The sequence below is a fragment of the Ursus maritimus genome, unplaced genomic scaffold (assembly GCF_017311325.1).
Source record: "Ursus maritimus isolate PB19 unplaced genomic scaffold, ASM1731132v1 scaffold_17, whole genome shotgun sequence".
Classification (NCBI taxonomy): domain Eukaryota; kingdom Metazoa; phylum Chordata; class Mammalia; order Carnivora; family Ursidae; genus Ursus; species Ursus maritimus.
In genome coordinates this window covers 55,380,801-55,405,611 of record NW_024424119.1, presented here as the reverse complement: position 1 = coordinate 55,405,611, position 24,811 = coordinate 55,380,801, and the positions used below count along the sequence as shown (strand labels likewise).

General features: G+C 58.3%; 1 protein-coding gene and 2 non-coding genes across 3 annotated transcripts in view; all 3 read right to left on the bottom strand.

The window, feature by feature from the left end:
* Positions 1-4,497: 4,497 nt before the first annotated feature.
* PRRC2B (proline rich coiled-coil 2B) overlaps positions 4,498-24,811 on the bottom strand; it is an 84,464-nt gene continuing 64,150 nt past the window's right edge. The window contains exons 16-32 of the mRNA XM_040632091.1: positions 22,139-24,202; positions 20,627-20,823; positions 19,905-20,050; positions 19,179-19,320; positions 17,474-17,556; positions 16,763-16,951; positions 16,420-16,617; positions 15,909-15,995; positions 15,072-15,176; positions 14,726-14,918; positions 13,855-13,952; positions 12,779-12,906; positions 11,973-12,213; positions 9,040-9,216; positions 8,361-8,452; positions 6,194-6,275; positions 4,498-4,935 (exon numbers count right to left, since the gene is read on the bottom strand). Of these exons, the coding sequence (XP_040488025.1) occupies positions 4,801-4,935; positions 6,194-6,275; positions 8,361-8,452; positions 9,040-9,216; positions 11,973-12,213; positions 12,779-12,906; positions 13,855-13,952; positions 14,726-14,918; positions 15,072-15,176; positions 15,909-15,995; positions 16,420-16,617; positions 16,763-16,951; positions 17,474-17,556; positions 19,179-19,320; positions 19,905-20,050; positions 20,627-20,823; positions 22,139-24,202 (4,357 nt within the window). The 3' untranslated portion in view covers positions 4,498-4,800. The remainder of the gene's footprint in view (positions 4,936-6,193; positions 6,276-8,360; positions 8,453-9,039; positions 9,217-11,972; positions 12,214-12,778; positions 12,907-13,854; positions 13,953-14,725; positions 14,919-15,071; positions 15,177-15,908; positions 15,996-16,419; positions 16,618-16,762; positions 16,952-17,473; positions 17,557-19,178; positions 19,321-19,904; positions 20,051-20,626; positions 20,824-22,138; positions 24,203-24,811) is intronic.
* Positions 10,005-10,089, bottom strand: LOC121103200. The gene has a single exon (XR_005835353.1). It is a non-coding gene; the product is annotated as a small nucleolar RNA SNORD62 (small nucleolar RNA).
* LOC121103202 lies at positions 14,261-14,337 on the bottom strand. The gene has a single exon (XR_005835354.1). It is a non-coding gene; the product is annotated as a small nucleolar RNA SNORD62 (small nucleolar RNA).

The following is a 24,811-nucleotide window of genomic DNA, read 5'->3' as shown; positions in this document are numbered from 1 at the left end:
AAGCTCTTGATCCCTCACTTCCCCATGCCTGGAGCACTCATCCTTCCTACTCCACAGTGCAGCATAATCCTCTCCTCCCAGCAAAAGAAAAGGGTCACTAAGAAGTGGCAAGAAAAGAAAGAAAGAAAAAAAATGCAACAAAGCAGGGGCGCCTGGCTGGCGCCTGACTGGCAGAGTATGTAACTCTTGATCTTGGGGTCCTGAGCTTACTTAAAAATTTAAAAATAATAAAATAAACCATGACAAATCAGATGCTTTCTCCTCTGACCCACCCACTTCTCAGAAGTAGGGGGAGGGCAAAGCGCAGGCAGGTGTCCTGCACACCTTAATTATCACCCACCAGGAGAAAGAATGGGCACTAATGCTCACCCATTTGGAAGATGCACCTAATCTATAGGTTTCAATCCCTTCTCTCCCCCACCTTGTTTTAAAGCATTTTAGCCAAGTCCCGATTTCCACATAAGCTGTCCGTAAAAATTCTTCCATCTCTCTCATCAAATGACAACAGAAATCGAGGGACACACAGCCTGAGAAAGCATGTTCAGCTTTAGAGCTTTTTCTCTTTTTTTTTAAATTTTTTTTATTTAAATAAGGAGAATTCTTTCATATGGAAAGAGCTAGTACAATCACATATTTGAAAGGAGAAACAATAGGTACTGTTCCGGAGGGAAGGGCAAAGGGTGAGTGTGCCACCATGACCTGCTGAATCCATGATTCCGTTTCCCATCCAAGGCAAAAGCTTCCCAAAAAATATATAAACAAGCTGCACATTACACCTTTAGCCATCGTCTGCCCTTTCAAATATCTGGTCTACATGAAAAGACAAAGAGGAAAGGCCAAAATAAAAACAAAAGGGAACAAAAACAAAACACAACCCTCAAGAACAACAAAAAACCCAAACCCTTTTTACTAGGCAAGGCATGAGGTCAAAAGCTTCGAGTACAGTGTCCCCTTTCAACAATGGAAGAACGTCATCCACACAGCCTTCACAGAGATTTCCACTCCACGGCTTCGTAACATGCTGAAGACAGGGTCCTGGGGACACTGCTACCCAGCGAGGGTGGGGATATGGTGAACGGCAAGGTCAGATGCGCCTGGAAGATCACTAGCCAAGTATGCACTGGTGGTCCCGATGGAGGGCATGGCTGGGGACAGTGCCTGATCCCAACACTGAGCCACCCTGTCCCAGGTGATCTCTTGGGTCCAGCTCACATTCTCAAGCAGGAAGAGATGGCTTTCTGGAAGCCTGCATTTCCCATTCAGCACAGAACATGACAAAGCACAAACACTCTACTGTCCTTGGTTGTCAAAGGCCATTTCCCGCAGACCTAACCCAGGCTTGCTCTGCAAGCAGTGAAAAGGGACAAATACAGATTAGAGAGGCAACATGCAGCTACTTGGTGGAGGGGAATCGAACAGCAGGGAGGGGCTTTACCAGTCTGCCACACACTGCCTCAGTGGGCCATTTCTGACACGGCCGTGCACCCACGTGCACACCCTCTGCCTCCGTAGCCCTGAGCATCAGTCACAAACCTCACCACCCGTCCAGAGGGCAGGTCCAGAAGACAGGAGGGCGAGGGCATAGCTGGAGAGACCAGAGGTCCATATTTCGTAAGATTCCCCAATATCCCTAGAAGTGGCTGGAATGACCACAGCTTTGGAACTCAACCGATTTCTGAATGTGTAAGTCATCCTCTGTTTTCCCTCATAAGGATCCCAGAGGCAGAAGTGTATGAATTCCAAGTCTGAAAACAATAATGTGGATTAAAAAGGGGGAAGCAACGGTAAAGAAAACCAGACCAAATATAACCAGCAGGGAACTTTTCAGGGGGGTGTATGCCTCTTGGACACTCGACTCCACACTCTGGGATTTCACCCCACTGAGTAGTTGACACTGGACAGACACTACTGCGGGGTCACCGGTTGCCAAGCAACGGGCTGCACCATCAATGGCCAGGGCCAAGCTGCCAGCATCAGAAAGGAGGCAGAGGTGCAGTGAGAGGGCTCTGAACACTCCCACTTCCCTCCCCCTACACCAATCTCAGCCCCAGAAAGGTAAGTGCTGGTCTTCACCCGTTCCCACCAAAGGCCCCATGGCGTCCTGGTAGAGGCCTCTGCATGGATTTGCACTGAGGATGGGGGTTTGAAACCAAAATAAGACCCTAAGCCCTATTACCTTGAGCTGGGTTCTAAAACCACATGAAGAGAAGAGATATTGCACCTTAAAACCTCTCTGCACTAAAAACTGCATTTCATCAGACTGAGGAAGAGACAGGGGTCGGGCAGGCCTCAGAACTGCCCTCGGCCCCAAGCCCAATTTAAAATCTGTATCTTAGTGGGAAAGAGACCGCAGCTCGGGCACACGGAGGTGGCGGATGCGCTGAACGTCACATGCAATTTCCTGGCCTTTCCTGCACAGAATGGTTCAGACATTATATATAAATAGAGCAGTGAAACATTTACTTTTTTTTCACCTAGACCTACAACATCAATACATATAAATAAATTCTAGTGTTTTCTGTTTTTATTGGGGAGGGGGAAAGAGAGAAAATACAGGGGTAGAGAAAAGGGCTGGCGAACAGGTGACCTTTTGTTTTTATTTTTTCTCAAACAGGAAGTACTGTCACGCGGATGGCAGGTTCACCTGAAGGGTACACCTTGAGTTTGGAACAGCATCCGGGGCGGTTCTGTTGAATTTCAACACGAGAAAACCTTTTTTTCCTTTTGACATACAATGTGCACCGGAATTAGGTGTGCGGGCCTGGCCGTGTTTCTGAGCGTACAGGCGGCGAACGTGTGTGGCTCCTGCAGGGGCAGCCGGGCACGGGAGGCAGGTGGCGGCAGAGGGGAGCGGTGGGCAGGGCAGCTGGTCACAGGGACAACAGCAGTCACACACTCGCAGGGAAGAGAAAGCGCAGACGAGCACACAGGGCAGGCAAGTGCGAGCCACCCGTCAAGCGAGCGGCCCTTGAAGGGACCTCAGCATCAAGATTCGGGCATGAAGAGGGCCAGCTGGTGAGCAGCACGGTCTGAGGGTGGAGGCAGGAAGGGGAACACAAAGCTGCACGTGAAGCACTAGCACATCTGTCAAGAAAACCGACCCTGTCCGGAGGCCCCCGCGTCCGGCCGGCACGCTCGCCCGCGGGGTAAAGCGGGGAAGAGCCCCGAGAAGCTACAAGCGCTGTTCCCGAGGCGCTGCTCTCTACCTGGTTCTACGCTAGACACGCGTGCGGCGGCCCCGAGGGTGCGCGCTGCGGGGCTCACCCCACTCACCTCCTGCTTGTCCCCGGAGCCAGGTCCTCCCTGGAGCCACCGGGGGCGGTGGCAGAACTCGTGCAGGTAGGTGGCGGGCCGGTTAGTTACTCTGAAGAGCATGTGCGAAACCTGGCATTTGCCTTCCCCTCTCCTCGGAATGACAAAATCGGGGAGGATTTCCTTCTAGGACTTATTTTAAAAAAAAAACGACAAAAACCCAGCACACAATGGCTCACACGAACGTTCTGCCAGGGCCACTGCTACACGCCTAAGAGGCTTTTCTCCGAGGCTGCCCGTGGCCGCGGCGGACCGGTCAGACCGCCAGCCGTCCTCCCCTTGGACCCTGCCCCAGCCATCCGGGAAGACGGACACTGCCCGGCTCGGGCCCTCTGCCCCACCTGGGTCTGCGGGGGGAGCGAAGAAAAGGAGAAAAAGGAAGCTCTCGCGGCAGCCTCGAGGGCCACGCGCCTCTGCTGCGGACCCCGCCTGACAGCCGTCCACGCGCCCGTCCCCACGTGAGGGCGCCTCCCGATTTCCAGGGGCGAGCTGTGCGGAAGGTGGCGGGACAGGAGGATCCAGACAAGAAAGAGACAGGCTCAGAGGAAGAGGAGGGCATGTTATGGAAGGCTTCAAGGAAGGGCGTGCGGGGCAAAGAGCGGCCCCCAGGTGCCGGAGCCCAGGGGCAGGGATGCCGCCGGGGCCCGCGGTGCTGTCAGCTCGCAGCGTCCAGGCCGCGCCGGGAAACCCCGGGGACTCCGTATCTGCGTGATGTCCACTGGCTTTAGAAGAGTCCAGGACAGAAATTGTGTCATGATTATGCTAAAACCACCACTGGCTTCACTGGGCTGCCCCTAAGCTCTCGCGGTTGACCATCAGATCAGGGGCTGGAACCCAACTGACACCCCAACCTAACCTGCCCCTCCCCCTCACTGCTCGCAAGGAGCTGCCCACCCGCGTGCCCTCCACGTTTTCTGCGAGCACCGGCACCGGTTAGCCCACTGAGAGCACGGGGGACGTCCGCCCAAGAGTCCTGTGTTCAGGAATCGCAGGGACGGCCCAGTGGCCCCAGGAGAGAGGGGGAAGTGTGGTACAGAGACAGAGGAGGAGTGAGGGAGAGGATGGCAAAGAACGTAGAAAAGTTCAGCTATGCACACATAGCTTCTGTTTTTGTTTTGTTTTCCTTTCTCCTTTGTAAAAACTTTAGCTGCTTTTTAAAACAAAAAGCCTCGAACTAAAATCGGTACTGCACAAAGGCTTGAGTCACTCCACGGTCACTGTGGACAGGAGGCGGGGACGTCGTGGGGACGGGGTCATTTGCTTGTTTGCTTCGTAGTAAAGCGAGCAGGTCAATGCCACATATCCACGGGGGCAAGCTGGTCGGACAACGGAGCTTTCGGGAGTGAACAAGGGAAGGGAGGTCTCTCAGTCCGGGCCAGGTGGTTGGACGGTGGATCTGGTGAGATGTCCGAGATGTCCGAGCGTCTGGCTGTGTCCAGGCCGAGCGGCCCTGTCCTCAAGGGAGGGGTGAGGCGTGGCCAAGCACCTTCAGGCCTTGCTCTCCTCCACTTTGACCGCCCGAGGCTTGATTGCTCCGGTTCGCTTCATCTGGGAGGCGGCTGAGGGGGCCTCCTGCAGTTTCACGGCTCCCAGGCTGGGTTTTTCATCCACTCGTTGTTTGGCCTTTGGACAGATGAATGTGGACAGAGACAGTTACCCTTATGCAGAAACATCTGTCTGGATACACAGCACCCACCGCCCCCGCCTGCTCCTGGGTCACAGAGAAAAGCTACCCTTTGGTGGAAGGACCAGACCGAGAAGGAACTCCCCGAGGAAGGACACGGGCATGAGGTGCTCTCTCCCTTCCCACGGTGCTGAGGGCAGTGGTTCGGGGAGGCAGGAAGATGGCGGGTCCTCCGGGAAGCATTCTGGGATGGCCACGGGCCTCTGCAGGACTGACACATCCAAGGCCAACTTGGAAGGACCTTCTCAAATCAGTGCGCCCCGTGCCCCAAGGGTAAAGAGCCCCCGAGCAGATCCAAATGCACCCCACGAGTCGTAACTCCTGAACGTTTGCCGAGGGGCACGGGGCCACTGTGTGGACTTGGTCCTCCCCCATCTTCGACGCCCCCCTCCGACTCCTGCTCTCTTGGAAACCTTTCCCCAGGACCCTAGTTTGGCCTGGAGATTCCCAGTCAGGGTCCCATTAACCTGCAGCTCTGTGGCCAGCCTTGACTCTGCCCCCCACCGGGCTGTGAACCCTGCAAGAAAGCTTTAGCAGCTCAGTCCAAGCAATTCAAGGGCGACCCTCCGGGGAACCAAGTTAGGAGGAGCGTAATGAGCGATCAAACTTCCGCCTCCGTCAGCCAGGAATGCGGTTTTATTAAAAAGCCACGCCTGACGTGTGTGAGCTCTGGAGCCCCAGCGCATCTTCCAGCAGCAGCGAGAACAGTGCCCGAAGGCACAGACACTGAGAAACCCCTTCTGTTACAAGTGGGAAAGCGTCGTTCCACGTGTCCTCCCACCCAGCCAAGACAGAGACGAGACACAGCACTTACTAGAGCTAGCACGCGCACGCACACACGCGCACGCACACACACGCGGCTTCTAGAGCTGACCCACAGACCTAACCGAGTCCCAGCGCCTTCACAGCCCAAATCGCTATGGAGGGAGAGTCCACCTTCTGGCGTCACCTCCTCAGAGGAATCCGCATCCTCCCTTCTCTGCAGGACAAGGAAGGATCCAGACGCCCGTCAAGAGGAGAAATGCCTTCGCCAGGAGGGACTCGGGCTGCCGGCTCCCGGCGCCACGCTCTAAGCACTAGGGCACGTCTCTCTTTTTAAGAGGAGCACTCAAATGGGTTGGACAGTCCCTTCTCTTTTGGCGCTTGGAGACGGGCCTAAGCGTCCGGGGCTGGAGGGTCTGGAAAGCCATCTTCTACCTGTTGAACGTAGTGTCCCTGCACAGAGCCCATGTTAACTGCTGATCCAGAGGGCTTCCCACTGGGGCTAGCAGAGCTAGGCCTGAAAAAACCAAAGGCAGGGGGTGAGAACACACGCGTCGCCAGAGAAACCGAGTCAAGCCTAGCACACGGCGCGGCCCTGGCTCGGGCAGCGCCCTCTCGGACGGAGGAAAGCCAAGACCTCAGACAGCCAGAGTGCAGAGGGCGCCGGAGCAGCTCGCAGAGACGCACCCAAGGGCGCAGGGGCTGAGGTCCTGGCTGTGGGCAGACACTGACCGGACAGGTAGACGGGCAGTGACCGTCTCTCGGGGTTGGGAGGGTACGGACCAATGGGATTCTGTGACCCACACGAACGGTCTATGAAGCTGATTTCAGAATGGTGCCAAGTTTACTCCTAGTTTTCACTTTTTTAGACAGTGGGGGCAGGGGGGGCTGGCGAGTGGAAAGAGAAACCAAAAGGAGCAAAAATCTTTCGGAACATCTTCCTGGATGTGTTCCGCTGACGACACTACCCAGTTCTCCTGATGCTGACTAGCTGCCACGCGGATGAAAGAGACTCTGTGGTCAAAAAAAAGCCTAAGACGTGCTGTGTGTGGAGCTCCTCAGGACCCTTGACAATGGGGCTGCCCAGACCCTGTGCCAAGGGCCACGACCCCAACAAGCACACCCCCGTGTGTCTGACCAGGGAACCCTGTTTTGGCAGGGCATGCCTCAGAAGTCCTGTTTCCAGAAAACGGGGAAAATACCGCTCTAGAAAAATACACCGATTTTCCCCACCCGGTTACAACCCCAACAAAACAAAAGCTATTCGTGACGGATTCTATCTCCTACATGTGCTCTTGCTCGGGGAGCCCTGGGGTTGCCTCTGTGGCCACCTGCTGCTCAGCACTGCCCACGCGGCAGGGGTGACAGCATCTGCTTATCCACAGAGCTTCCCTCGTGACTCCCAATTACGCTCATCGTTCTGTGCTGCTGTCTGTGTTTCTCACACAGTTCTGTTGTTTTGGCCTATGTGGAAAATATGGTCAGAACACAAAACAAACTAATAAAAATAAATGAGGCCAAGAAGATAAAGAACGAACAGAAAAGATGATGGAATGGGGAAAGGTCCCACAAATGCCTTTCTCTGGAAATGCAGGTGGAGCGTGGAATGACGGGACAGACAGGAGGGACGAGGACTTGGCCTCAATGCTTCAAGAGAGCGCAGCAGAGCGGCCGCGGCAGGAAGACGAGATGGTGCTCTGATCTGCGGGAGTGCTCCCCGATCAGAGGGCGGCTGCACGCCCCTAGAGGGACCTCGGGGCACCCTGGAGCCCTGCCGCTAACCTCTCAGAGCGCTGCAAGTCATGCGTGTCTGTTCTACTCGCTTACAAAACAGGAGGGCGCTCCAGGCACCTCCCACGTGCCAACAAGACCTGACTGCGCGCGCGCCCACCCACCCACCCACCCGCGGGCCTCAGGCCAGAGCATGCTGCCTCCCCCTCCCCGCACACTCTTCCTCGGGGGCCAACATGTCAGCAGAACCAGAGGTTCTTCGACTTTCTAGCACAGTAAGTAATTCATCCAAAGCCACCCCCAAATCCAGCTAAGGGACCTGGGACAGTTACTGGGGGCAGAGACCGAGACCGAGGACGCAAAGAGAAGGGGCCACTCCGCGCTATGAGAGGCACACATGGCCCGGCAAGGCCAGAAGCCACAGGCCCTGGCAGGACCAGGGGCCAGTGCAGGGAACATGCAGCCCCGGGAAAGGAAATTCTCCTTGCCTTCCAGGGAGTGTACCTTCCTGGCCAGTGGATCCTTTGGAAAATCTGCTGAGAAAGCTTTGAGTACTGAGGTCGGGCCTCACGCTTTTAAAACATCAGCCGTTCCTTTTCCTACCTGTCCAGAAAGCTCTCCCAAACCAGAGCATTTTACTATGATGACTAGAAGCAAAACCACTCTGCCAGTTCCTGATTTCCCCATGGTTAACTAAAACGTGTGTTGTGTCCCGGCACTGAAATTTCAAGGTGACACGTGGCCTCAAAGGGGACCCACCTCAGTGCCCTTCCACGGCTCTCCCTGGGCCCCTAAGACTCTTCTGAACCACGGAGTCCCGTCTAGACCAAGTACCCGGCAATGCAGCATCTGACCCCCAGGGCACCTTTACCTGTAAGTCTGTGGTGACGGCACGGAGGCTCCCGAAGGGACGTTGTGTTTACTGTCGGCAAAGTGGAAGCCCTTCATCTCCATCTGAGAAGACTGAAGACACCAAGAAGGAATGAGAGGTTGTTTGATGGCCCCGGAGACGCCTGGCCCTCACCGACCCACCCCGTGCAGAGCCAGCCGATGAGAATTTCCAGGGAGAGCGGGATCGTCTAAAGGAATCTGCACTCCCCTTCCCCTCTAGTCCAGGCTGGAGAGGCTGCTTCTTGGAACCAAGAACTGTGCATTTTTGTTCTCTTGAAGTGGGGTGGGGAGAGAGGACTGTGCACCCCCAGGATGGCCGTCAACAGAGCCTGGACCCCAGTCCTACACATGCTCTATGGGGATGTCTGGGACCAGTCTCTGAGACGGCCCCACCACAGCTCCCCGGGCCCATCAGCCCCAGGCATCACCACCACACACTCCTTCCTTTCTGCTCTGGGTCTCGGCTCATGTCGCTGGCTTACACGGGAACCAAGGGGGCCCCACCATGGGGTTCCTAGAGGACTTCACGAGCAGGAAACCAGTGGTCTGGTGAGGCCAAGAGCTCGCACCTGCCCTCTGGCCCTTTCTGCCCCAACAGTGCTTCCTGACTAGCTAGCAACGATTTTCCCCGGGACACAGCAGGCTGGAGTCCTCCTCACCTCTCTGCTGGTGTTAAGGACCGAAGGCTGGGAGCCAGGTGGGAGGATTCTTCGGGGGGCCCCGACAGAGAGGCTCTGCCCCTGCGGCAGCTGGATGGACTGTGGCAGAATCAACGGCTGCTGCCCAGAGCCGTACCGCGGCAGAGGCAGCTGGGAGCCAGGCAGCGGCATCGTCAGCTGCTGGAGGACAGACACAGTCAAGAGGAAGAACAGATGTGGGGGAGAAAGCCACAAATTACTGTTTACACGTGACCCCGAGAGCGAACACACGTTATACTTCAGGTTCTCATTTCCCCAGAATTAAAGCACGGCCTCTGCACAGTGAGGTTCTGGATTTCTGCTAGGGCACACCCTGGAAGGTAGGGCGAGTCTGACTGCTGGAACCAGGCAGGTGGAGAAGGCAAGCTCAGAGCCGGGACAGCAGCGGACAGCAGGTGCCACGCTGAGGTGCTCCTGGGGCGAGCGTGGGATGCGAGCGGCTCCTCTCCGGGGCTGGGCTGGGCCACGTGCACCCCAGGCCTGCACCCAGCAAAGCTTTGCCGAATACACATTATGTGCACCGGGGGGGAGCACCAGGACACCCAGACCCGGGGAGCAGCAAGGACAGGGCCACACTGGACCTGGACCCAACATGGGAGCGCAGGCAGCAAACCCCTGTGCGTGGGGGTGGGGAAGAGTTAGGGAAGGTCAGGAGCACTTCTCAGGAAGTAATGTCCAAGCGAACCCCCAGAAGCCAACGGTGTATGGACGTGTATCTACGTACTCGTTTGTGAGGCACGAAAAGGCAAAACCCCTTTACTGTTTTGCCTCTAAAGGTGATGGGAAACTCAACCGGGTTCTGGGGTTCAGGGCTCCTGGAACTGGAGACTCTTGGATCCTTCTGAAGGCTATTATGACAGCAGAACGTGTGTGTATGGGGTTGCGGGGCTGGAGACTCAGGACTGGGGCAGGGAGGCCACTTCTTGTCTCTCAGTCACTTTCCTCTTCATCCCCCTGCATTGAGTCCACAGTGGGGGGTCAGAAGGATCTATTGGAATTGCATCATGGAGACAAGTGGCAGCCAGAGCTCCAGCCCCCACGCTCCTCCTTGCACACGACAGGGTGCGGGATGAGGAGGAGGATGGTACCACACTTTGGAGTGTGTGGTGTGGCTAGACTTGTGTTTTATAGGGGGCACCCCGGCTGCTGTGGTAAGAACAGACTGTCGGGCCCAAGAAATGGCTGGATTCTGAATACTTTCCAAAGGTAGAGCCGACAGCACCTGCTAAAGGACCAGAGGGGGTGTGGGGGCAAGTGGGGACCTACGGGCAACATGGACAAGGCAGCCAGAAGGACCGGGAGAAAAATCAGGTTTTGGACTTGATGCCTTTGCGTATTATGTTTGAGATGCCCTAAGACGCCAGAGCGGAAGCGACAGGCAGCCCACGGGCCAGAAAACATATAGCTGGTGGGAATGCGAAGACCCAAATTTTGATGGGACTTAGAGCCAAGGCCTAGACAGAGGTTGGAGGGCAGAGCCCAGGGGGCACGGGGAGCGCAGACCACGCAGCTGAGGAAGAGGATTCCACCAGGATGGTGCATGTGAACCAGAGTGAAGAACACGCTTCCGGGGGGTTACGAGCACCCTCTGGGTCAAGTGCTATCAACGGGTCAGCAGGATAAGAGTAAAAGACAACCATCAGGAACGGACCGGTGTCCTTAAAAAAAGTTTTATGGGTTTGTCTCTTTAACGAGCGGAATAACAGGGTCAGCTGGGTGTGAACGAGAGGCGGCTCCTCTCTGGATGGTGGCCCCGCAGCGCCTCTGAGGGGACAGCAGGAGCCCGGCTGGAAGGGCCTCCCCCTGGCACGGCCAGCCCACCCCTGTAGCAGGAGACCCGGCAGGGAGCGCTTTGTGCAAGATCTCGTTTTGTCACGGCTTGTATCTCTCTAGTGACACGGGAAGCAAGACGCGGGCAGGTGGAAGATGGCGAGGAGAAAGTTGCAAGTGTGAAACCGGCAGTGGGAGCAGGGGACTGATGGGCCCGAGTGCAGGGACACAGACACTCCCAAAGGTGGCTGTCGGCGTGTGGCCACAGGTAGCCCAAGTGGGTCTGGTTTTCCGCAGGCGCAGGACTGGACTTTACCCAGATGAGAACACCGGAGGCGGGCAAATGCCAACAGGGCGGCTCTGCTAAGCCGGGCAGGGAAGGAAGCGAGCCCGCGGGGGCAGGTGGTAAACGGAGGGCCGGAGCTGGGTCGCGTGAGACGGAGAGAGCTAGAAGAGCAGAGCTGGTGACTGGTAAGACCCTTAAGCTTGAGATGATGGAAGAGGTCCAGCTGCTGGCGCTGACCAGCCAGGACGGGACCGTGAGCACAGTGCAGCACGGGTGGCAAGGGGGCCGTGGAACGGAGACCAGGTGATCATGTATGCAGACATCAAAACCACCAGCGGCTAGATCAGGAGCTGTGCTGGGGAGACTGCGTTAGGGGCCAAAGCAGGGGAAGAGTGACCCTCAAAGCTGTCTGATACTGCTGACGGTCACGGGAGAGGAAGACGTGGAGCCAGACACGGAGTGCCATTACGTGGACTCAGGGCAACATGGAGGCCAGTGGAGCAGTGGACAGTACGGGCTCGAGAGTTGGGGTTTTGGGGAGAAGGGAGGGGAGAGCAGCCCAGAAGCATCAGTGGGTGTGCCAGGACACACGCCCCATCTCCAAGCCCCCCGGGACGAGCGCGGAGAAAGGCCGCGGGAGAGGCAGTGCTCTCAGGGGATAAACAGGAGACGGGACCGTTCCCAAGAGGCAGAGGACCTGGCCCCAGTCCCAGCAGCCCAAGGACCAGTCGCAAGGTTAGAAGCAGCAAATCACACATCAAGAAGCAGATAAAAAGGAAAAAACAGTCATGAAAGAAAGAGGCCTAGTGTTCTGGGCAGGAGGGACTGAATTCCTGACCTGCGGGAGCTGGGAGTCCAACAACTGGGAGGCGCCCAGGCCAGCAGCCTGACCCAGCTGGCCCTCGTAGACCAGGGCTTGGTTTCCACTCATGGGCTGGTAGGGGGAGCCGGACTGGGGCTTCACCATCTCTAAGGGCTGCATGCCTGGGAACGCCGAGTACGGAGGCTTCAAGGCTGTGCCTCCTGACAGGATCACGGTGCTGGGCGGTGACAGGCTGGGATGCATGTACACCTGAGATCTGCAGAAGCCAGACAGACGCTGGGTCAGACGCGGGGGGCGCCAGCAGACTTCAAGCAAGAGCCCATGCCACGACCCCCCGGAGGGCTTGCTCAAACCCACATCACTGGCCTCACCGCCCCCACCCCCGGGTTTCTGACTCAGGAGGCCTGGGACAGAGCCCGCGAGTCTGCATTTGTAACAAGCTCCTAGATGGTGCGGATAGTGCCAGCCTAGGAACCACAGTTTGAGCGTCACTAGATTACGTATCCAGGCTGTACAAGGCACGGGAAAACCTGTGTGGTGCCGAGGCCCAGGACTTCAGACACATGGAAAGAGCAGACCAAGGGTGGTGGCTGACGGGGAGGGGCTGCGAAGGGGTAGGATAATGTGGAAAGAAAAAACAAAGCCCATAAAGGGCCAGCACGCCCACGCAGCTCGTGCAGCCGTCAATAATGACTCTGACGTGACCGCGATCACCCCCTCCGCCCCCACCTCCACAGCAGAGAGGCGCGGAGCAGCAGCACAGCCGAGGGAGCGAGCCCACTGGCCGTGGAGGTGAGGTGGGCGCCCTGGCTGCATCTCACCTGAAGGGCTGTAAGGAGCTGAAGATCTCCTGAGCCTGGGAGGCAGGCAGCCCGCCCCTCAGTCCCAGCTGGGCTGGAGCCTGCAGAGACGTGTGGAGGGAAAGCGGGATCTGCTGGGCAGCGGCAGCCTGCGGACAGGAAGCCGGGCAGGTAACCGCGGGGCCCTTCGGGCTGCTTCTCCACGCCCCACACCTCAGCCCACCCCTCTCCACACGGCAGCTGAAACACTGCCCCAAATGCACGCTGGGGCATGTCCTTCCGGTGCTTTCCTTGCTCTTGAGAAAAAGCAAACAACGGGTAACAGTCCCAAACCCTGGTATGTTCCTACACTGGATTCCGTACAACAGTGAGAACGGATCCTAGCTACAGGCATCGAGAGCGGTGCGTTTCGGAACCAACGGTGAGCGGGACACGCACGCGAGGAATACACGTGGTATGATCCGGTTACGCGAACATCAACACCTTGTAAATCTAAACCACGTGAAATTTAAAAATAGGTTTTATAAAGAAGTCGGGACAGGCCAAGTCCTCTGTCCGCGGTCCCCAAATCTGCTTCTGCCCAAGGGCCCCACCATCCTGGCACACAGGTCCGTGGGGTGCTGGACCATCAGAAGGCTCCACACCGGCTTCAGGAGGGAGGCTTCCAGAAGCCCGCCCCTTGCAGCACAGAAAATACGCCCATCCTACAGGAAAACAAGTGCCTGCATGTTTCTAAAACTACCTCTTTCTAACGCATCCATGCCTGGGACTCTAGGCCTCTCTTCTCTTCATCAGAAGGATACCTGATACCAAAGGATACCAAAGAGAATTCCATTTCAGCTAATTCCCCAGCTAGGACACAGGAAGAACTCTGAGAGAGGGAAGCTGAGAGTCTGGAGCGTGGAGCTCCATTCCTCTTCCCCATCTCTCCTGTGTCCGTTCACTGAACATTTCCTGGCTGCTAGGACGGGCTGGGAGCTGGGCATTACACGTGAGGGACGCAGGAAGCGAGCTAACGCGCCAGTCAACGCAGGAAGTGACTCCACTGTGCGCTGCACCCCTGTCCCCCACGCGGCCGCCTGGCTTGCTCTCATCACCTGCTGGTAACTCTGCTGCTGAGGTATGCTTTGGGGAACCAGCCGGGGCTGACTTGCGAACACGTGGCCGTCCAGGTATAGAGGCGGCAGGTGGCTGCCTGCAAACAGAAGCCCAGAGGAGACAACAGAGTCAAGCCTCACTGTTCCTGGATGTTCCCACGTGCACACCTTCCCAGGGCATCGGCGGGGGGTGGGGGAAGTGTGTGCAGAGCCTGCACAGGCCCCTGCCGCCAGCCGTGTTCCAGCAGCCCCACACCGACTCACCCGCTGGGGAACACAGGCAGGCGGCGGCATCGGGGCCCAGGAGCGGGCACCGGCTCCAGCCCACCCTTCCCACCCGGGCCCCAGCCCACCGGCCCGCACCCTTGGGAGCGGCTCCACTACGTGGAGGTGGCCTGGGTCTCGGCCCATGGCTTCTCCATCCCCCTGCACTGAGTCCACAGTGGAAGGTCAGAATGGGCCACAGGAACTGCACCACTAGGGCTCGGCAGCTGGGCCCTCGAAACCCCCACCCTTTCCCTCTGGCCACCAACACAGCAGTAAAGATGGCTACCACTTATCGAGGGCTTGGCTGATACAAAGCACTTTGCAGGTGTGAGCTCGTCTCCTCGGCTAACCCGCGGAGAGCCAGTCTTCTCTCACAGAGGCTACAGCGCAGAGGGCTGAGCCACTCAGCGGCGGTGAGCCGCGTCTCTGCTGGCTCCTGGTCTGCTTCCCAGGGAAGGGGAGCAGGGAAGCGGGGAGTGCCTAGGAAGCTAGGCCACCCGACCCACAAACTCACTCCTACTTCTGCACACTCCAGCGATCCAAGTTTCCCTTGAGAACGAGGGAGGCGACCCGCCAAGCTGGTTCGGGCCGGGGAGCGGCATACCTGGAAGAGAAGCCGAAGGCGCGACAGAGGCCACAGGCATGGGTGGCATGGACACGCCGCCAAAGGAGCTGTAGTTGACCCCGTTGGAGGCTCCCACAGATGACGGGGGCTGGATGCCTGAGCCTGCACCTCCAGGAGAGCTCTGCTCTGGCAAACTGGGTGAGTTTTCCCAAGCCTTGCGTGCAGACTCCATCTGAAAAGCAAGGGTGGCAGAAGCATGACCACCAGGGACGCAGCGGCCAGCACAGATGGAGGACGCGGGCCGGCGGGCGGGGCTGCTCGCTCCTGCCCCTTCCCAAGCTAAGACACCCAGGGGGCCCCCCGCCTTGTTCTCCACCGGTGTTACCTTCAGGGTGAGGTCCGCGGTGGGGAAGGACATCTGGGAGAGGCCAATGGCCCTCTGGATGTGATGGTCGCGACGGAGGATGGGAATACTCTGAGTTAAGCCCGCCTGGAGGGGAAAAGGAAACCATGGAATACGACAGGCACAGAGGCACAGGACAACACAGCACAACGCACCTTCAGGTCGGGCCTCATGCACTCAAGACCCCAGGGATGAGGCTGCCAGCAAGAGAGACCCGGTTATCTCCTCCAGATAGCAGCCTTCATGGATTTCCACAACAGAATCCACGAGAGCCGCGTCCACGCCCCCACCCCACGGAGCATGGAGGCACCCAGACCTAGCTTGGAGAGCCCAGGTCCTGCCTCAGCCGCCACACCCGAAACTAAAAAAGAGGTCCTTGTAACATTTCTTTGGAAATGTGGCCAACAGACCCTCCCATACAAGCCTAGTGCCCAGGAACATATTACAGGGATTCTGAGAAACTGCTCATAATGAAGACATCTGTCCCAGCACCATCAAACGTACATAACCACAGGACTTGGAAGGTCGGAGAATCACAGACTGTCAAATAAACCAGACCTTAGGAATTACACTTTCTCATTTTAAGATCACAAGACCAGGGTGTGGAACATTTACACAACTTGCCCAAGGACATGCAACCAGCTAGAAAACGCGTCACGCCTCACACCCAGGTCAGGTGGCTAACCCCAAACCAGGTGTTGGTCCCCTCGTCTGGCTTCAGAGTCTGCCCCCCCTCGCCCCCCCCAGGAGGCTTGCTCCCTCCTCTCCAGGACCTGCCCGCACAGGGAACAACAGAGCCTGGGGTGGAAGCACACTCACGTTACTGGCCAGGGCATCCTGAAGTTTGACAACTGGATTCCCCGCAGGACCAGAGGCAGAACCAGGTGGCAAGCTGAAATCAGAGTCCTGAAAAGAAGGAGGAATCCACTGAAATTACCCGGCCCACCTCTCAGCAGAAACACATGTTAATCTGATCCATAGTCTCAGTGACTCAGAACCTCGATGGAGCAGCATTCACCAGACAGCACCCAAGAAAAGATGCCACCCCGAGCCTCCCTCTGGGCTCCCTGCCTGTGCCCACTGGCCAACCCAAAGGAGACAGTGAAGATAACTGGTCTGCTCAGCCTGAGAACCTGGCTAGTGTCAGAATAATCTAGAAGGCAGCTCAATAGCACCTGCCGCGTCCAGCACACCGACATGCTCCCCCAGAGTTCCGTTCAGCTCCCATTTCCCTGCTCTTTCTCGGTGACGACACTGTCTCAGCACCCTCGTCTCTCTCCAAGTATAAAAAGAAGGGGGGGGGCGGGAAGAAAACACATCCAAACCTTACTTTTGGATTAACTCCAAATTCAATGGGCGGCACCGGCAGCACGGAGTCCACATGAATCTCTACTCCGTTAACAGGCGGGATGACAGCCCCCTGCAGCCGCTCGGCCCCCTCTGAGCCCTTTCTGTTTTTCAGAGAACGCTCATTGCCGATGGGTCCTGGTCTATGCTCCTTGCTCTGTCCTGAGCCTTGTTCTGCATCCTTGATGGAAAAGCAGACGCTAAGAAACACAAGCTGGAAGGACCCCAACCCCCAGCTTCTGAGCCCCAGGGAGAGGGGAAGAAGAGAAAGGATGATGGCCCCTCCTGCCCTGGCCCAGATCTCTGTGAACAGACTTCCAGTTTACCTTCGGCTCAGGCTGCTTCTGAGCCTGCTCCTTGTGGCTGTCAGCCTTGGGCTCCAGGCCAGGCCCGTTCATGTCCTCTGGTTTCAGAGTGCCATATGGGGAGCTGCGCTGGGAGGAGGTCGCAGACGACTCCCGAGACTCAGCGCTCAGGTCAACGCCGCTGTCCCCCTGGCTGCTCTTAAAACCCTGCTGTGCGAGGCACAAAAGGGGTTAAGAGCCCTGACCCCCAAATGCCAACATGGGACCAGGAGGCAAGACCAAGCCTATGGCTAAGACACATTCCCCCAGTATGCCGGACCTTTTAGTCCTGTCCTGACCTCCGCCCCGACCCGCCAGTGGTGCCCAACAAATGAAGAAACGGTCGAAACCACAAGACGCGCAGCAGGTGCCAGGGACACAGCTGCCATGCTTCTCCCCGGTGACCCAGGTCAGACAGACCGACCGCCACTACAGGCTCGTGGGAGGGGCCCCGGTCGCCCCCTCTCCTGGGTTATTCCCCCTTGCCCCTTCACACGGGGACCTCACACAGATGAGAAGCCAAGACCGGAGACAAGTACCAAGCCAGGGCCTGTGGGAGTGGCCCCGGGGCCAGGCTCAGTGGCTGTGGGGAGGGAGAGCCGGGCTGCGTACTGGGTGCACGAGGCCCAGGACGAGCCAGCCATGGGGGCGGCAAGCGTGCACGCAGCCCCGAGTAGCGGGGCGGCCACTCACCTCGGCAGAGCCAGGCTCGGCGCTGTTGAAGGCAGTGGCGGCTTTTGTCCAGGAGTCGTTGGTTGGGGTCTGAACAGGGAGGGCTGCCCGAGGGAGCAAGACGGGAGAGTCAGGGCATCACAGAGGAACCCCCATGCGGGAGAAACAAGCCCGGGGGCCACTGCCACACTCGCAGGCTGCCCCCGCCCCCCGCCCCGTCCCGACAACGGCATGCCAGACAGCAGATCTGCCCACAGGAGCTGGTCGGCTGGCTTTCCCCAACTTCCCAGCATCCTCGGACAGACTCTAATAAACCAGCTCCTCTTCCCTTCATCGATCACGTGCTCTAGCAGGCACGCCGGCGGCCTCTCGGTCACTCTGCGAGGATCCCGTATTGCTACCCCTGCCAAGCGCAGCTTTCTTTCACTTACGCCAGCGATTCACTTCTACAAGCCGGCAGCTCCCACAAAGACTTTTAAAGATTCAAGCCGGTATCGCTCAACTCCTGTTAGCTCGAGGACACACCAAGATTCCCACAAAAGCCACAGACCCTGCGTATGTACACAGAACTGGACACGCTGTTTTCAGGTCCAGCCCCCTCGCCCCGAACGGCTCTGAGCAGCCGGTGAGGCGCTGGAGCGTCCTGGCGGCAAAGGCCCAAGAGCAGGGGCAGCTGGAGTGTGATTTGCTCCGAGTCACTGGCTGGCAGGGATCTGGGGACGTTCAGAGTGTGACACCGCATCACTCCCATGTGCAACCAAACCATCCGACAGCAGTATTTTATTTAGAGATTATTATACCTCCAATTAGAGTTGGGTCTCTTAGAGTTTTATTATTTTTTTAAAAGATTTTATTTATTTATTTGAAAGAAAGAATGAGCGAGGAGGGGGAGAAGGAGAAGCAGGCTCCCTGCTGAGCAGGTAGCCCGACGTGGGGCTTGATCCTGGAACTCCGGGATCATGACCTGAGCCAAAGGCACACGCTTAACCCACTGACCCACCCAGGCGCCCCTCTTCCAGTGTTATTTTGCAACATGCTGGAAGCAAGCTGACGCGGTGAAACCCCAAGAATCAACACCCAGAACCCAGAACTGTGGGTGTCTGTCCTGTGGCTCCGCGCTCCGGAAGCCTCGGCTACTCTGTATGACACACCGGAAACGGATAATTTCTCTAAGCTCCCCTGTGAGGCATCGTGTGTCCTTCTTTCATTCACCTGTGCACTCTGCAGGGCTCTGCCCAGAGGAGGCATTAAAGAATCTGCTTGATTAAAATGGTTTTGTATTTTAAAATGAAAAGTTACCAGAAAAAGAGTTCTGGATTTGGAATTGTTTTAAGAAGTTCAGGGAAACAAATTTTCCAAAGAGTCGGGTCCCCTCACTCTGTGTTGCTAAGAGAGCATCTGACTCTCTTCGCCTCCCTCGAGTCAGTCACCTGCCACTCTTCCACAGGTAAGAAGAAAGGGGGACAGACAGGGGCGGGAGCTCTCATCGTCCAGACCACCGGACGCACGGAATGCTGTGCTCTCGCCCCAAATCTCGGGCAGGGAGAGCTTGCTTCCGTTCAGGGGCTGAGATGGTATCGAACACTGTGGCCCTGAAGAGGACGCAGGAAACAGGCAAAGCTCCCCGGGCATCCACGGCCCCAAAGCAGGATGCTCCCGAGAGGGGACCCCGGGCCCGGGGGACGGCCCTAGGCCCCGCAGCTGAGCCCAAGCACCCAGCTCTTACCTTGGCTGCTGCTCTCCCAAATCTCGGTGCCCAGGCTACTGCCGGGCACGGTCACGTCGCTCTGCTCCAGGCACAAGTTGTTCTGCTTTTTAGCAAACCGAGGAGGAATACGGGAGGAAAGACCGCGCCCCTTGACAGGCATCTGAGGAAAAAAAGGTGATGCAGTCCAGCCTCGATGTGAAGCATGAAGAACGACAAGTTCTTCCCAGGGAGAGCACCCTGGGCCCCCAAACCATACCGTCAGAAACTGTTCCGGAGGTGCTGGAATGCTCGCCTCTCGACACCTCGACCACAGGTAAATGGCAATGCCAACCAGACCACCCTTGGAAGGGGCCGACAGACCCACGGACACAGACCGCAGAGGCTGGGTGCGCAGTGGCCAGACCTGACTGCGTTTGAGGACAGGGTCTTCGACCCTCGTGACGCCCCGGGTGACAAATCTCATCCCACACAGGCCAGAGCAGTGGGAGGAGGGTGGGCTTAGAGGAGCTGATGGAGGTCTGCATCCTACTGCTGTCACCAGGGACAAATCACCCTCTTTGAGAATAGGGACACCACCCCCTCCTCCCACAGGACAACAGGGGTGGTGGTGGGTCCTGGGCCACAACCCACGCCACAGCAGCACTCCCTCCTCCCCCTCGTCTATCTTGGGCTTCATTCAGAACTCTCACCCTTCGGGCTCTGGGTTTCTCTGTACCGGCCTGCCCTCCCCGCCAGCCCCCTTACCTGCACAGCCTGCTCCTTCTTCCTCCTCTCTTCCTCCAGCAGACGGCGCTGCTTCTTGGTCAGGACCTCGATGAAGCCCTCACCAGCCATGGGGCCCACCTCACTCTCCTCACCAGGGCTGGACCCGCAGTTTTCAATGATGGAATCTGAACCCAGATTTCACGAGAAGGGACAGTGTTTCCATTCATCACAAGAAAAGATAATCCAACCCTACCAGCTGCTGGTATCTAAGGACGGCTCAGCTCAGAAGGCTGGGCAGTACCTGGCTTGAGGCCTCCAAGGAGCAGAGCGGGTTCCCAGGGTCTGCAGAAATCCTGCTGGGATCTCTACACCCTCCCCATGACCCCTCAGCACATGGTTACCCCAAACCAGAGAGCTGCGGAGCACTACAGTTAAGAAGACAGTCTCTGGAGACAGAAACACCGAAGTCCCAGCTCTGCCCCTGACCAACGCATGACCTAGACAAACCACTCAACCTCTCTGGGCCGCAGGTCCCCCCCTTTAAAACTGGGACACCGTGGGGCGGCTCTGGGGGCGGCAAGGCTTTAAGCAACGTGAAGGTAGGAATCCTATCTGTTCTGCTCACCCATACAGCCCTGGAATTTAGCCCACCACCTGCCCGGAGGCCACGACACTCAGAGAAGGAGCAAACCCAGCAGCCCCACGGAGGCTGCCGTGGCCCTCAGCAGCCTGGCTCTCCTTCCCCCTGAAGACAGACTCACTTCCATAGTTCAGGTCAAACTGTTTCAGGGTCTCTCCCTGTTCACCCGCCCTCTGAGCAGCCAGCTTGGCCTCCTTCTCTGCCTTCTCACAGGGGGCTTCGGGGACATCAGAAGTGGCGTGGGCTGCCCGCTCCAACGCATAGTGGCTGCTCCCACCGCTGCAACCAAGACCTCCAGGCAAGGCCTCCTCTGGGGACCTGTAAAGGAAGGAGGACCTGGTTAGCTCCGACGCAGCTGAAGGCTGGAGGAGGAGAGAAAAGGAAAACCTACATGTGCGCACGGCACGCACATGGACACACGCCCTGACCTACAGTGTCCCCTTCGTTCGGTCGAAGCTGCTCTCTGCCAGAGGTGCATGAGGCCATGTGCACCCCCCACCCCCGCCTGCCACACCACTGCCGTTCTGCCCGCTCACGGGGAACACCGCTCTTCCCCCGCCCCTTCCAGGGCTCAGCGCCTCTGTTCCTTCCCACCATGTGCCAAACTCAGCGGGCCTGCGCAAAGGAGACAATGAAGGGGATGCTCCAAGCAGAGCCACAGGACTTTCTGCTCCTGGCATAGGACACTGGCCAGCAAGGAGCCAGGCCCGGCCCTAGCACAAGGCTCTTGGCAGAAATCGGAAGCACAGCCAAGTCTCAGCATCTGGGGCCAGGACAGCGAGGCTGGCCCGACACCTGGAAGGGATCAGCATTCCCTGAGGGCTCCTCTGGGGCTCTGAATAAATTCCACCCCAAGTTTCTGGCTCTGGATTCTAAGGAGGTTGGGAGGCAGGAAGCAGCCTTCCTTGGCCTGAGGTGTGGCCCGTGTGTGACCAGGAAATCAGGCTGCACAAGTGACCCCCTGCACGTGTCTCCCCTTTCCCTGACTCTGGGTAGCCTGTGGGCAATGAGCCGCCCCAGAGCACTGACCGGCCACCTAAAGCCTCTAGGTCCAATGAGAGATGCTCACAGGGCCTCGGGCGGCTCATTCCCTGCTCCTACTGCCTGGCTCTTTCGACAAGGCGGCGGTTAATCCCCAAAGTGGAGCCGTGTCTCCTGTCAAGAGGTGGACTCGGGAAGACCTGTCCCCCCAGGGGCCAGGAGGCCGGAGGCCTCCGCGGGACGCCGGGTGACAGCAGCCCTGGGGCAGAGGAATCTGGGGGACTGGCACCGTGCACAGGCAGTGTCCCCTCAGTGGGGCGGCAAGAGCGCTTACAGAGGCTGAATGCGCGGGCCAGGTGCCGGGACAGCCGTCACACGAAGACCGCTGGGTGGGGACTCTAAGTTCTGGTTTTCATGCCACGACAACGACGACAATAACACGCCACAAGAGCAGCAGACAAGCAGTGCAAGAGCAAGTGATGGAGACGCTCAAACACAATGGCTGCGGCGGGCAGGCGCCCCGGGGCCAACAGAGGGACAGTCGGGGCTCCTGACACACTCCGGGACACGCATGCATGGAGTGCTGCTTAAAAAACGGGCTTAATAACAGAACAGCAACAGAAAAGAGCCTGGGGTTGGGTTCGTGTTTTACCTTTTGGCTTTCAAAGGCGTCCCATTCTGTTGGCTCTCATAACGGGGAGAAGTGTCACCACCACCTGGCCTAATGGACTTCTCCCCAAACCCCCCCGGCTCCAGCTTTCGGCTCTGCCTGTCGGCCAGGGGCCTCTGGCTGGAGAAGCTCCTCTTGGCCAGCTCCTTCTTCTCGCCCACAGCAGCCCCGGGGAGGCTGCCGTCCGCCTGGGGGTCGGGCTCGGCCCCGGGGCCCTCGCGCCGCTCCCGCCTCTCGCTGAAGTCACTGCTCTCGGAGGCCGTCTCCCACTCCTCGTTGGCATGATCGGACGAGTTCTGGTACGAGAGCTCGGGGGACCCGCTCTTGTCCCCGGGGCAGAGCTTGGGCCGGCCCGGCCACGGCCCTGCCAGCAGGTGGGGCTCCTCCTCGGGCCCCCACAGGCCCAGGGATTCTCGCTCCTGCCGGAGGCGGCGGAATCGCGGCGGCTTGTCCTGGCGCGGGGGACGCCTTCTCCGGAAGGGCCGGTTCTCTGTGCCTTCCGCGTCGGCAGCATGGTCATCGGGGAAGAAGGGCCTCTTGTCCTCCAGGCGGCCGTCCTCAAAAGCCCTGGCACCAAACGAGTCAGAATGTCTGTAGGCATCAGGGACACAGTCTCTCTCTGCAGGTCGCCGGGGCCCGCACGCGTCCGCAGAGCTGTACTCCTGCCAGGAGGCACCCGGGCTCTTGCTCTGCCAGTGGGCAGCCTCTTTGGACACGAAGGTTCTCCGCCCATAGCCACAGCTACTCAGTCGGGGAGGGAGTGCCCGGCCAAAGGCGCGAGGGCCTCGGCTCTTGGCCTCCAGGCCGCTGGGGTCCTCAGAGCACACCTTGTTGGAGCGCCAGGAGTCCCTGAAGTCACCCTTCCTCAGGGCGCTGCCCTCCCGCTCCAGGAGTGAGCCTTCACTCCCATTCTCCGAGCCTCGCTGCCGCCGCCGCTTGGGAAGCTCTTCGTACTCGGAGCCCTCGCTGTGGGTCTCGCTGGCGATGCGCCGCCGCGGCTTAGCCCTGGGGAAGTCTTCGGGCTGGCCGAAGTCCCGCAGGCCCCGGCCGCGGCCGCTCCTCTGGCTGCCGCTGTAGATGCCCCGCGCCCCGAGCACCCCCCCACCGCAGAGGCTGGGGCCGCCGCCTGCAGGCCGCCCGCGGAAGGTGAACTCTCGGAAGCCGCGGCCGCGGCCCCGGGCCTGCCCTCGGCCCCCAAAGGCTTGCTCCTCATCAATAAAGATCCAGTTGTTCCTCTTTATCGGGGGAGTGTCGCTGGACTCCCGGCAGGGTCTGCTCTCCCAGGCCCTGTCGGGCTTCTCGTCCTCTTCGCACCTGCTGGCCTCGCGGCCCAAACTCACGCGGGCAGAGCCCTGGTCCTCCAAGGGGGAGGGGGACGAATTGGCCAGCGCGGGGTCGTTCTCTTCGTCCTCGCCCTTGTCTGCCGTGCGAACCGGCCCCTTCTCCTTGGCCACACGGGTACTCTCCTCCCCCAGTTCCTGCTTCAGCTTCTCAAGTTCCTTCTCCTTGTCCTCTACCTTGAGGGCTTTCAGGACGGGCTTCTTGATGGGCCCCGACCTCCGCGTCCTGCTGGTCTGCTCCGGGTGCTGGCTGCCGGGGCCCCGGGGCTCGGGCGTCCACTCGGGCTCCAGGGATGGCTGTTTGTTGGGGCTCCCTTCCTTCTCCCAGGAGGTGACGTTAAAGGATGGCTCCTCCCGGGGTGCCCCCTTCTCGATGCCGTTGGCTGTGTCAGTGGCCTCTGGTGGGTGGCTAACGTCCCAACTGCTATATTCTGGCTTTTTCTCGGCTGGGGCAAAGTCAGGTTCCAGTGGGGAACACCTGAGGTCTGGGGTGGGACCCCCAGGAGCACCTGCTTCCTGAACATTTTCTTGGGGTGGAAACAAAAGCTCCTGGCCTATTCTTTGAGAAGAGACACAGCTGTCAAAGTCTGCTTGGGCCTTCTTGTCAAAAGCACTCAAGAACTCCTCCCCTCTCTCCTCAAGGAGATCGCGCTGGGCGCCTACGCCCCCTGACCTTCCGGGTGAGGCAGAGTAAGAGCTTTCATTCCTGAAAAGGAACCAGAAAAATCAGTCAATGTGATTGGAGCCTGGTTCCTGGTTTCCATGCTGAACACAGAGCTTAGTTAAAAAAAAAAAAAAAAAATTTTTTTTTTTAAAAAGAAAACGAAAAAGAAAAAAAAAAAAAACACCAAAAACATAAGCACCAACATTTGCTCTATCTTTAAACACGTCTCAGAGCTGCTGGGCCATGGATTGCCGGGCGGCCCCCCGGAGTCCGGACTGAAGAGTGTGCTGGCTGCTGGTGGGCTCAGCGTGCCACCTGGAGGCAGAGCAGCTGGGGATCCTCTGGTTCAGACGACAAGCTGGAGCCTGGGAGTCCACGGAGAGTCTGGGGCACTGGGCCAGCAGGGCCCGCTTGCTTCACTTTCACAGGAAGGAGCCATGACCCGGGCACTCGACCCCACCAGGCCCCACCCCGCGCCCTGACCCAAGTTTCTACAGATCTGCCTCTGACCCAGGACCTCTCCTTGGCTGCTGCCAGTCTCCCCGACAGGTGATCGCCTCTCATACAAAAAGCCTTCAAGCAAACCTCATCACACTCTCCATCCCCGGGGGGCACTGCCAGTCCCTGCAAAGCGCCCCTTCTCCGGGCAGT